At 43.7% G+C, this 13,040-nt stretch overlaps 1 protein-coding gene across 1 annotated transcript; it reads right to left on the reverse strand.

Moving 5' to 3' along the window:
- Positions 1–39: 39 nt before the first annotated feature.
- LOC135484615 (xanthine dehydrogenase/oxidase-like) lies at positions 40–12,939 on the reverse strand. The gene is made up of 30 exons (XM_064766249.1): positions 12,875–12,939; positions 12,648–12,705; positions 12,125–12,221; positions 11,478–11,586; positions 10,934–11,060; positions 10,220–10,344; positions 9,831–9,917; positions 9,478–9,619; positions 8,990–9,151; positions 8,714–8,790; positions 8,425–8,542; positions 8,221–8,327; positions 7,738–7,922; positions 7,364–7,526; positions 6,953–7,133; positions 6,542–6,720; positions 6,138–6,257; positions 5,590–5,875; positions 5,163–5,232; positions 4,727–4,901; positions 4,241–4,432; positions 3,579–3,724; positions 3,243–3,324; positions 2,640–2,735; positions 2,102–2,230; positions 1,596–1,723; positions 1,206–1,326; positions 999–1,085; positions 436–609; positions 40–207 (listed from the first exon to the last, which is right to left on the reverse strand). The coding sequence occupies exons 1-30, from the start codon at positions 12,914–12,916 to the stop codon at positions 40–42; spliced, it is 3,933 nt and encodes a 1,310-aa protein (XP_064622319.1). The 5' UTR covers positions 12,917–12,939.
- Between the last annotated feature and the right edge of the window lie 101 nt (positions 12,940–13,040).

Below are 13,040 nucleotides of genomic sequence, written 5' to 3' on the forward strand. Positions count from 1 at the left end.
ATGAATCAAGCTACATCGATCTCGTGAATTTACCATGACTCACTCCTGGAACAAATTCCCGCAGTTGATGCGGATGCTTTCAGCAGAAGCGGGACCATCCAACCTGAACTCCCTGGACAATCCGTTCTGGACTCTGGCGGCAGAGATGGCCTCCTTTGCGGCGCAGAATACTGACGACGCCAACAAAAGCGGAGGTTCCCCAATAGCCTGAAAAAAAACCCAGGAACGAAGACTCTTAAAGTTAACTCGTTTTTGTTTGCAACCTGGCTCCTTTTCCAGATATGTCTTTTTCTCCTACTCACTCGTTTAGCATAAAACATGACAAATTATTTTTGATGAGCAAACGATCTTAATGCTTGGCGCATTCTTGATTCGACGGCTTCACTTTTTTCAGTGGAATGAATCCAATACGCATTATTTAGACAGCCCTCTTACCTTCGAGGAGTAAACCGCATGTTTGGATTGGTTACCAGCTTCCTTTAGGAGGGCGACGTTGAATTTCATTGGGATGGTGTTGAGGGTTGGGATCTTGTAGGAGCCTACATCTCGGGACTTCAATGTTCCGTCAGCGTTATGAAGGTTCTCCTCGAGCATAGCGTAGCCCAGACCCTATCGAGGATAACAGGCGGCTGTTTAGTGGTTCATGTAAACGCAAATGACACGCCTTAACTTATCGCCTACGCCAGTAGCTTGTTTGGTGTCAAGATTCAAAACCACACTTGGCCTCAGTCCGGTCATGATCATTTTCGGCCACCAGTGCGCAATACTTCGCGATATGGTTACAGGGAAGACACCCCCTGTCGGGGCGTGTAATTTTCCTCAAATAAAAATGCGACAGTATGACCATATAACAAAATACTACTTCAGTCACAACTTTCCGGGCCGGATGTCATTCTGTTATTCTGTCTTCCCATTGGCACAACACTTAAGACTGCTCTAGCTGAGCAGGATTATGGGCTTGTGATTTGCCAATACAACCAGATATCATTAACACTCACCATGATGAATCCTCCCTCTGCTTGGCCAATATCAATAGCAGGATTAATACTCTTACCAACATCCATCACGATGTCGGTCTCAATTACCTGAAAGATACAACAGTTCCATTACATTTTTTGTCGGGTATATTCTGTCAGAAAGTGTTTTTTTAGACAAATCCTTGTTGTCTTGGTTTAATCTTTGATTTGTTGATAGCTCCAACTCACCTTATGTGTGCCAGTCAAGCAGTCGATCTCAACCTCAGAGCTCGCTGCTCCAAAACACCAATAGTCACATATCTTGCCTTTATTTGTCTTCCAATCGTAGCATTCGACTCCCGCTGCGCCTCTGAAATATAAGTAGGGGAGTAAGAAGTAAATCATAAAAATGAGAGGTTGACTATTTTCGAATTTTCTCCTAATGAAACGATATCTGGCCATGGTAAGATGCAAATTCCTGTTTAAATTTGGTGATTCGAATGTAGTGTTCAATGATGTTTTCAATAGAGAATAATCACAAGAAAGGGAGCATGTTTGGAAAAGGAGGTGGCTTGAAATTGAAGCATATTCGACTCCTGATGGAAAAGATTCATCATGTTATGATGGTTCCCAACTAACTTGTGGAAGCCAACAGCAGACAAGTGTACAGAGCTGAAGAACGCTGCTTTGACCCAATCCTCCCATCCCTTGTCAGGCATAGCATCCTTGAATGGCTTCAATCGGGACTTCAGTTCTAGGCAGGCATCCTGGAGTTCATCAAAATGAAAAAAAAACAAGTGACAAAGAATGAATTTACAATAAATGATTGGAGGTCAGCTGTCCACTTAAAAATACCCTTTCTTGTACTCAAAGCCCAAGACAATTTATGATATAACGTTATCGCTCTTAAAGAATTGCTCAGCCTCCTTTTCACCCAAATTCAGCAAGGTCGTGTATTACACGCACGAATAAGGCAGTTCGAAGCGATACATGTGCGCCATGTAGCTTGCACATTGAAAATGACTTTTTATTCTTCCGTTCACACGTGACTGGTGAGATGTGACTTGTAACACGTGACTTGTACATGTATGTACATGTAAACTGGGCCTCTCACATCACCTGGCAGGCAAGGGTCCATAACATACCATGACCGCTGCGCCCCACATGTCTGTTCCCTGACTCCCACCAGTCGGTTGAGCGTTCGGAGATTTGTCGGTGCTCGTTTCGACCACATGCATTCGTGATATGGGTGCCTCCAGGGCTCTACTTGCAACCTAGTGAATACAAAAGTTGGACATTATGGTATATTAGGAACTCCTCTTTCTTCTTAGAATTCATTGCTTAGACGGTCAGTCATGTTCGTCAGTTGTCCTCCGAACTTCCGCCCTGTCTCCTTACATACAGTTGGTTCTTGAGTCAAGCTGAATTCCCGCACGGGTGGAGACCTACTCAAATCATTGGACCGAATGTAGCGCAGAGCATGCTTCACGATGCAAGAGATTTCATTTGGAAAGTCGCGGTTTTTCACAGAGAAACCCTCCCCCCGATCCTGTTTCACCGGCGTTCGAATAAAGAGATATCATACAACTTGAATGTATTACCGCGTACTTCGATTTTATTACAAAGAACATGTCAAACAGGATCTGTTTAATCTAATCATCAGTTGTCCTTTCAAAAAGTTACCTGAATGAGTTTGGTATGCAAGCCTTGCCCCATCTCACATCCTCCGTGTGTGATCAACACAGATCCATCAACGTAGATATGAACCAAAGCTCCAGACTAGAATATAAACAAAATGTTATTCAAAAATATCTAAGATGTAGAAGACTGCATGAAACTGCTGTCGGGTCAAAGATAACATTTGGTAGAGTACAGGACGGATAAAAGAAGGTATGCATGAGGCAGGATTGTTTATACCAAGTGCAAAACAGGCTTGTTTGCACGGCAGACGAGTAAGAAGAAGGGGCCATGTATGGAAAAGGACGATTTTGGACGACGACGACTTCAGAGATAAGAGTTTGATTGACATTACAGTAAGCATTACTGCTGTAGTCTATTTCTCGAAAAAATGCATTGCACGAAAAGCGCCTAAATGTAAAATGGCTGCGAAAATTTCTCGGTGTTTCGCTTCATGGCTAGTTCTCGGCGATGTAGTCTGATTCTTCTTCATTTTCTGCAAGAAATAACGAAGTCAGTCCTAAATGACATTCCTTCCTCCCATTCAATAAATTGCTATTGATGGTGCTATTGCTAGTGATGGATTCAAATTTTAGAATATTTCATTACCTGTTGCATATATTGGGGTTTCATGCAGATGCTGAACTTAATGGGGACAACACTTATCCCTCTCTTTGTGCAGCGATGTTCACTGAAAATGTAGATCCGCGAAGATATGACTAATGCTAAGATGATCTTTCTAATTTGTCCGTTGTGATAGAAGACTTTGTTTTGACAGCAAATTAGTGAGGTTTTGCAAACTTACCGCGTAAATCTCGTTTTCAAACTATTGGGTTAAGTTGCAGATCTGTTAACTAGCGCGTTTAGTCGTGAAGACTTGGCATCACAATTTAAATGTCAAACGTTACGTATTTAATAAGTATAAAATAAGAAGGTACATTGTACTTGTTAAACTTTTCCACCTCTGCGACACGTTTTGGGTAGTCAGCCATTGCTTTGGCCTCGTCGAAACACTTCCGGATGTTGCAGTCATCAAGTTTGAAGTCAGATACTGTGACATCGCCAATATGAAGCATGTTGATCTCACGAATCTGAATAAGTGAAAAAAGGACGGGGTGTATAAATGAATACCGTTCGATGCCTAAGATCGTCGTATATACAAGTACATACATAGCAGCATATTAGAAGAATCTTGACGTACACCGGGACGTACATTTTTTTGTACCAGCAAACACATACACACAATTTAGGAGTACTTCAATGATTGGAGTGTAAGCGGCATCTCCAGTAAATCATACAACTTGACGGTGAAATTTTACATCCTGTGAAAGCCGCGCGGATTCCCCATTTCGTCCCCGTTTAGTGCAGTGACCTGACCTTTCCGGTGACCAGATACCACATAATTATGTACACTGTCGGAAGGAGCCAAAGCTCTTCTGTAGGGGTGTTCAGGTCAAATCAGCCATTGTTTGTGTACATCATGATACCTATGCAAATGCCTGAACAAAGGACTCGACGAGACCATTTCAAATATGCGGTCCGCCGCCTTTTGTAAGTATTTACGACCGTTGTGGTTACGCAGAATTAGAAACACTCCTATGAAGTACCTTCTCTTGTTTGATGTTTAGACGTTGGGCGATGTGTGTGATGATGTTCTCAGCGCCGGCGATGGCTTGTGGAGCCCCGAATCCCCTCATGGCTGTGTTGGAATGGGTATTGGTAAAGCACGTGTACCCACGGACAAGATTGTTCGGAATATTGTAACAGTTGTCCACAAGTAAAACAATCGTCAATGTAATCTGAAGGTATTAAAGACATCTTGTATTCAACGCCGAGTTGTAACTTACTCTTCTCATCAAATACATCATGTTGCGGTGTGCTTTGGACTCTGAAAATCCCCGCCGACGGATAAGTCTGCAGCATGCTATAACTTGCACATGGGCCGCCAAGGTGGGCCTGCTAAGTGCACCTTAAAGGTTTTAATAAATGAGAGGCTGGCATTTCTGTCCCCCTCTTATCAAATTGTATTAAAAATTCGCAAGGGTTGCCGCATTCCTTTTTAATTATATTGAATTGTTTTGTTTTGTACCTACCATTGGAGAGACGTCAGTACTCCATCCAGCATCTACAAACACGTCTTGGTGAAGAGCGATGATCCGCCCTTCATCATCGACTCCGATCTTATATTTGAACAGGACGGGGTGCCTTTTTCGGGTGCCTATCATATCCTCTTCTCTCGTCAAGATGCAACGAACGGGCTTACAAAGTCTGTGAAGACGCAGAGCGGTAGAGATTTATAAATCATGTAATAATATACACTTTACAGAAATCAACGAAAGTTATTCTCTAGTAGCCTTTTTTGGTGATGAGAAGGTATTCACAAATCTTTATTTTAGTAGATTAAGAATTCAATAATAACAAAATCGCTATTCTATTTTCACGAATCCGGATTAATCGCAAAATCCGCATAAAATTTCACGCCCGCAAAATTTGTCGGTTTACAGTTTTACCCAGAGGAGACTAGCTTACTTATCTGCGGCAATGGCACACGGAAGGAAAGCAATATCAGCCCCTTTCTCTTTGCCACCGAAAGCACCACCTGAATAAGACATAGAGAAGAAGTCAAGCTTGGCAATGTGGAAGCTCAACTCAATGTGAAAGAGAACTGGCTGATACCCTACTTGGCTATCAGCTGATACAATCACGTTATTACGTACCAGATGAGCAATAAGAAGGGAACATGTAAAGGAAAAGGTAACCAAATGAGTTTTGGTGAAGGAAGGGAGGTGCGGTATTATGTTATTTGTGTGCGATGACATAAATTATAAGTTGATTTTGTACGGTACGACTTCATATCAATTTAGATGCCCACACTTTTATTTCCAATATATAAGCTCGCCTTATAGTGTATACGTTTTTGATCTTATGCAAAAGCTGCAAACCATTCTCTACGTACCAATTCGCTTCATCCTTATTTTGATCTTATTACACTCTACGCCAAGAACCTTCGCCACCGCCCCGTGGATATGGCTTAGACTTTGATGGCCACCGATGATGTCCATTTCCATTTTCTCTCCACTCGGTATAGCGATACTTCCATTCGTCTCCATGTAGAAATGCTCCTGGCCGCCAAGTTTAAACTCTCCTTCGATGATATGTTTGGAGCTTTTGAAACCTTCTTCCAGGTCACCGATGTTAAGGACGGAGGTTGGCTGCATGTCAGGATTGGCTGAGATTGCATCCTAAAACAGAGCAATTAATAGATTTCACGCTACTAGCACTCAAATTAAAAGCATAGGCATTGACAAACCATGTCGGAGCCCGGCAAGATAAAGTCTCTTGAAAAACCCAGATGGCACAACCTGCAGCGAACCCTACCTCGGCGAACCTTACGCAGGGCCGCCTGGTACGAAACTACTACATGCTCATGTATATACAATGCGAAGCCTGGTGAACGAGCGAGATTGTATCTTTATCGAGATTGTATCGAGATAAAAAATTTACCTCCAATGTCAGAATCGGTTTCAGTTCTTCGTATGTGACTTCAACAAGTCTTGCGGCTTCCTTGGCCAGTTTATCACTCTTGGCAACAATCGCACCGATGACAACACCTTCTGCTTTGACCTGGAAATTATTCACATGAGATAGACTGGGTTCTGGCGATCCGAGGGCAGCGTTTGATGATGTTTTAAACATGATTTTCGACATGAAATGCTCCTGTACCGAGGCAATTCAAGTACGATATATCACCAATCACGACAACAACAACGAACACCGTACGTACGTATAGGGGCTAGGCCCTATATGTGTGTAAAAATGTACAGTGAATTCTGAGGCCGAGATGGAGTCCAAAGTGTATCAGCCTGAAACGAAAACAACGCACGATGCATTCGACTGTTGTGCCATACCATTTCTGTTGCGAATATCTCTTCATCAGGAACGTGGCCTCCACACTTATTGCTTCCCTTGACATCCCTGTGGTCGACGTAATGGACCACGCCATCCAGGGCGAGGGCAGCCGAGGGGTCAACTTTGATAATCTTAGCGTGCGCTTTCGTGCTGAGAACCAAACCCATGTAGAGCTCCTCTGAAAAGATGAGGATATTTATAACGAACGAGATACCTTTCTCTCGAATTTACTGATATTCTTATCTCGAATCGGAGGCATGCAGTACAGACGATATCTTAGTCATCTACAGAATGCCTTTAGTGGAGCTTTTAGATTTCAGATTTCAGATTTTTCTTTCCTAATATATCCCAAGGGCATGAAGTTTTTCTTCTTTCTTTTCTTGTGAAAAACGTATACGCCCACGACTTACCGGCATAAGCAGGAATATCATCGGTATACCTAGCAGTACCACTGACGCAGTCGAAGGCCGCCTGATGCACCACCGGTCGACCAACGGCATCATCAACATCTTGGCCCTCTGGCACCTGCTCGAACACTTGGGTTGAGCAGAAATGGTCTTGTGTCAATTCAATCTCTGATCTGGCGCCATCCTGGAAAGTCAATCAAACCAATGAAAATAAATACCACTTGAAGGACACGCACATGTACATACATGTACCTTGCTCCAGTTTTATATCTGACTAACAATGTGATGGAAGCACTTGTATCAGTATGGCCTCTCACAGAGCTCAGGTTGGAATTGACGGAGGAAACCTTCATGCTGATGACAACTTGGCATATCTGCAATGCCTTCTTACATGTCTTACAGGACTTTATATACCTTTCTTCCCTTTAGATCGTCGGCTACTTCAAGATAGAACTTATGAAATAAGCTCGGCATCAGTGTGCGCTTGATAGGCGTGAGCAGGTCGTCACCAGGGGTCGCCTGAAACTCCCGTGCCAATGACTTGCTGATATCAGCGGCGAGAGCGTCATCCCAGGCCCTGAAAATGCAAGAGGCGATGAATCGTACAGATATCGAGCGCTTCAAGGTGCCTCCTCGAACTTTTTGTCAGCTTGGGTCTGTCTGTATGTAATTGAAAGTACGGTATTAAATAGCTAGAGACTGTAGCACGGCAAGCAAGTTCCAGTTGCCATTGTCTCTTGCTTCGCTGCAACAAGAGATAAATCAGTACTTGGCTACGTTATACGTACCTTCCTTTTGCAAATTCACAAGTTCGCACAGCCAAAGCTGTTTCTGGTCGCACATTCCCGAATGCCAGGGTCAATTGCTTGACAGTAGCCGTCCCTGGTACAAACTCGACTCCAAAGCCTCCGCTGACGACAGACCAGTCGAACTCACTACGCTTGCTGTGTTTGTAGGCGTAGAAACGTTGGTCCTGAGTAAAAGGAAGAAATACTCTTGAGCATGAAACTGTCAAATGGGAATACGGTTTGTGTTAGCCATGTCGTTCAAAATTCGCCACCGGACACGGATACGCAGCCTAAGATATAGCTGAAGAACACATACTCCATCGGTGGTGAATAACACTGCTTGAGAATCTGTTCTTTGCTACTCTAAATGTAAGCTCAAATACTGGCCGTGGTGACTGCGGTCGACCCTAAACTCTACAACAACTGTGCATCTTTGCTGACAACTGCTCGACTTGAAGGAAGGCAAGGCCCATGCGGATTTACCTTGGTTGTGAACGGGATGTGAATTGAGGCGATGACTGCACCTTGAGAAAGATGGTACATCAGTTTATCGTGGTAGTGTTCATCAACTGGAAGCTCTTTCTTTCCTCCTTAAATGAGAAGTAAAGATTAACAGTTCGTTGTGTAATGACAAATGAAACCACGAATGCCTCGGGAAACCACGCCACTACTGTTTTGTCTCCTTACCCTTTCCTATCAATGGACAAGACCTGCCGCCGAGCAGGCTGACACTTCCCCTGCCACCCATGAGAAATGTCGCCACGTCATAGATGGACTCTCCTCGACCGAGGTTACCACTGATGGTCTTGAAGAAAAGAAGATGAAATTGTTAATTGTTAATTTTTTTACTATTTCTCATACTCATAACCATATCTCGTCGAATACTGTTCCGGTGACCATTGCGCCAAGGTAAACGATGACGCTCTTCCACGAAACTTTACACCCAAGATTCATAGTACGTGGGTCGGATACTCACCCCGACATTCCTGACTTGTCCTGAGGCGAGCCTGTGGAGAATGCCTGCGATTCCTCTGATCGACCTCGTCTTCTCAGCTAAAAAAGATCGAAAATGATGAAAACTATCAGGGCAATTGTTAGATACTTTTATGGTCACCGAGAATGAGCAGTACCTGCCGTAAGCTGTAAATAGTCATAACCCGAGGCCAGCACGTCTGTTTCGATAGATGCCGCCCTGTTGGCAGGCGTATATTTGAACGCAAACTACAAGAAAAAATGCCCTAACGCAACGTACCGGGAAGCTTTGATTCGGCAATTGTGAGCTCTTGCTGCAGTTGGTATAAGGACAGACCGGCACCTACATCAACGCCCTTCTCAGTCACGTGGACTTGGTGCAGCTCTTGTATGCGTTCGAGGCCAATCAAAACCGGGATACAACCGGACCTCATCTCAGGAGCTACATGAAGAGGAAATGAACGATAATCAATCCATTTTAAATATCACGTCTCACACATCTCAGTGCGCAATGAGGACACCCGTACGATGGAACACACCATGTTCAACTCCAAAGACTTATTTGAGATGACTTTTATAATGTTGCAAAGTTGACCTATCTCTGTCAGATACTAGGCTACTGAAGCAGTCCAAAGTCATCCTAAACATGAAAGTCTTCCTATGTGGAGGAACTTCGTCCGTAGTGCAACAGATACATGTACAGGTAATTTCATTGCTGTTGCAATCAGTGGCGAGTCCTCTCTATATAGACTTGAATGCAATACTCACTGAGGATGGTTCCACCACTGATAATTTTCGCTTTGGGATGTTGTTTCATCAGATCTGTGACCTTGGCTAGAGTTGATGGCAGGTAGAACGTGACTCTCTTTCCTCTGAACATAAGACATCCCTCTTCCTCATTCGCCCTCAACTGCCAAGAAGACACATTAGAGAGGTTTAGATTGTAAATATTGATGTTCTTGTAATTGGTACAACAAGTTCCGCTCTGGTGAGCATCATTTTCAATTCTAACCAAAGGTCGGCCTGCTACGTTTGATCCGTTTGGATATATCCTGAAATTTGTTCCATTTTTTTACCGATAGTTTTGAAGCCACCACAACGAGACGGCTACCGTACCTTACCTGAAGTTCACTGGGAAAGATGGGTTCCTGAGTTGCGTCATAAGGATTAAAGGCTGGGTCCTTATCGTCAAACGTTGGAGACAACACCTAGAGAATTTACGTTGTATTAAAGCGCATGATACATTTTCCATAAACGTTCTCTTCAGGCTGCTCACAAAGCAATCACGGCTATCAGTGTATTAATGAAATCATTTCTCGAAGCCGGTGTGAAAGCGATGGAACGCTCCAGTTTGAATTGTCCGCATTATTGTTCACCCGTTTCGGCATTTACAGTATACAGCTACAAGTCGAAATACCTCCTCTTTTAATCAAGACCTGATTGCCACAAACTGAGTCTAGGCGGGATATGTGATCAAAAGTTTGACATAGTTTGGGCAACCCCTTCTTACCATATTTTCTTTAGGCGCTCCGTTATTTCTACAGCAAGAGCCTCCTTTGCCGCAACAGGCGTCCTTGGTGAATGTGCTGTTAGCCTGAAGAATGGCGCGGTAGCCTGTGCAGCGGCACAAATTACCTGACGAGGGGAAAGAGTAAAACACCACAGTTAGAACAGTCACCATTTAAGATCAATCTTGCAACCACCAAAACGATTCGTTTGATCTGGATCAGGTTTATTCTCAACGAGATCTGTCCATTTCTACTGAAATATCCGCTGGGACAATACCTGGGCAAGATGTGGATCTCAGCGATATGGGTGCGATATTAATATGTTGTGGATTCTCTTGAGAAACATCCTTATAGTACCATACGCGTTTCTGTCATCATGATCGGCGAGTGGTCCCTTTCCTTGGAACCGGCTGCCGGCCCATATCAGGCTGGTAGACAGTATCATTTCGTTCAAGCGGTCGTTAAAGACATGGCTGAGAGACACGTTTATACGGTGGAAAGACGCCCTATAGAAATCTGTATATTTATGTATAATATTCGTGCCTGGTGGCAGTGCAAATGAACGAAGTTGTACCCAATTGCTTTTAAGTGAACTTATCCTTGATCTCATTCTAGCTATCTATCTATCTATAAACCGTATTTGTATAGCGCCCTTATCAATCCTATTTTTTTTGTGCCGTTCAAAGGCGCTTCTCCCGGTCCACGATCTATCGCACCTTGCATGGCCGTTTGTATGTCTTTCATGGTCGGTTCTGGGTTGTTCCTGAGTAGAGTGTACATGGACATGACCATGCCGGGAGTGCAGAAACCGCATTGGACGCCATGACACTTGGCTATCCGCTCCTAAAAAATGTGTAACAGTACCGATGAGTTGCCCCGCTCTCATTTCCTCATTGACCTCATGACCCTACGTCTCTGTCAAATATCAAGCCCTTAAGGATCATACCTTTATAGTAGGTGAAGAGGTTTGAAATGTCCTAGCATAGAAAGTCAGGGGAAGAAAGCATTCGATCAATCGCTTTGTTTTAATTTATGAGCTATTTACAGTCATGGCCTTTTAAAAGGACTACAGTATATACTATAATCCGTCAGAATTCAACAGGCGCGGTCACTGTGCCAGGGGACATTTCTACTTCTTCACCGGTGATGGTGAGATTGCTACACCAAACACTAATATCATCGGACATGTAGCACAAATACAAGATGATAACAGGCAAGTTTCTGTGCGAGTCCACAACAATAAAGATGCTAATTGTTTACCTGAACTGGATGCAGCTTTGTTTTGATACTTCCAACGCCCTCTACTGTTGTCACTGCTTTATTGTGGAGGGTGACAAGGGGCAGGATGCAGGAAACAGCTGCATAATGCCTGCAATCAAGAAGGAAACGTACATGTAGTGGTGATACAATTCAAGCTGTTGTTACTGTGTGTGGAGGGTGACAAGGGGCAGGATGCAGGAAATAGCTGCATAATGCCTGCAATCAAGAAGGAAACGTACATGTAGTGGTGATACAATTCAAGCTGCTGTTATTGTGTGTGGAGGGTGACGAGGGGAAAGATGCAGGACATACAATATAGCTGCGCAGCGTCTGTAATCAACAAGGAAATGTGGTTATACAATCTACATGTATTATTTTTGTGAGAGGGTGACCATGCACAGCTGCACAAGGAGATCATGGTAACCTGACCAGAAGAAACAGTCGCATTGTGAATTATCACGCCCTGAAGACAACAAGGGACAGTCTCATTCAAGCAAGGACATACACCTAATGTATCGGAGAATATATGCTTGCATGGCTTGCGTAACAAGAAAACCCGATTTTTTTGCGGGTGTGAAAGTAGATTTGAATCCTCCCGTTTTAAAAGTCCTAGCCTATTGTAAATTTCGACACAATGACGGCCTTACCTTATTTTCTTGGTGCTTTTCTCATAGGTCGAGACCATGACGGTACAGGCTCCACACCCTCCGGCACCACATCCGACCTTGGTGCCCCGTAATCCGGCTGGTTCGTCGTCAAGGAAATAGCAGTGGATGGACATGTCAAATAGATGCCAAAATGATACGCAGGAGGCTAATAACCATTCGAACAAAGCTGACGTGAGGACTGAGAAAAGCCTTTTTCGCATTCTCAGCCGGTTGGTTTTTGTGTTCGACCAGGATCTGGCCGGTATACTCAATCGGGGCCAGCTGTAATGAAAGTGTCCTAACGCTATTGCTTAAGACAACGAAGTAATTAGCTTTACGCTGTCGCTGGCGTCGAGCGTTTGTCTCCGACGCCAAGAAACTGGGTCAATGTTGCAAGTGTCTGGGCTCAACCAGGTTGGCTCCTTATATAGCTAGGGCGATATTGCAATATTAACATTCAGCGAACAACTTCACGAGATGTTTGAGAGAAATCAGTAGCATTTTTTAATATTTTCAAGGATACCACAATCGCGCAAGTATTCGACCAATGTTGTCTCCGGGTCCACATTCTCCTCCGTGACCTGACACCAAGAAAAAACATTTTATAGCGAAAAGTCCTTTTATCAAAACAATTATGTGCCAATAATCTAATTTACTGCGGGAATCAAAATTTGTGCTTGTCGACCGGGACTTCGTGCATCTGCAATAATCCGAAGGTACAATAAATTAAGCAAAGTCGATGAAACCCACCTTTTTACCGTTGAGAAAGAATACCAAATGGGAGTAGGCCATTTTGGTTGTCCCTCAGAGCCGCCCTTGTAGCCACTTAACATGTACTTTTATAATGGGGCAAGTAGATTCTTTCCGATCGTAATACGATATCCGTGCAATCAGTAGGGCTGTGCCGCTCATTATT

The sequence above is a fragment of the Lineus longissimus genome, chromosome 3 (assembly GCF_910592395.1).
Source record: "Lineus longissimus chromosome 3, tnLinLong1.2, whole genome shotgun sequence".
In the NCBI taxonomy this organism is placed as follows: Eukaryota; Metazoa; Nemertea; class Pilidiophora; order Heteronemertea; family Lineidae; genus Lineus; species Lineus longissimus.

Excerpts from the sequence above, each read along its gene's own strand:
- LOC135484615 (XM_064766249.1), bottom strand. The coding sequence starts at position 12,916 with ATGGCCTACTCCCATTTGGTATTCTTTCTCAACGGTAAAAAG. Across the intron at positions 10,345-10,933 it reads CATACAAACGGCCATGCAAG|GTAATTTGTGCCGCTGCACA; the intron begins GTGCGATAGATC and ends TCCCCTCGTCAG. Across the intron at positions 5,233-5,589 it reads AATAAGGATGAAGCGAATTG|GTGGTGCTTTCGGTGGCAAA; the intron begins GTACGTAGAGAA and ends TGTCTTATTCAG.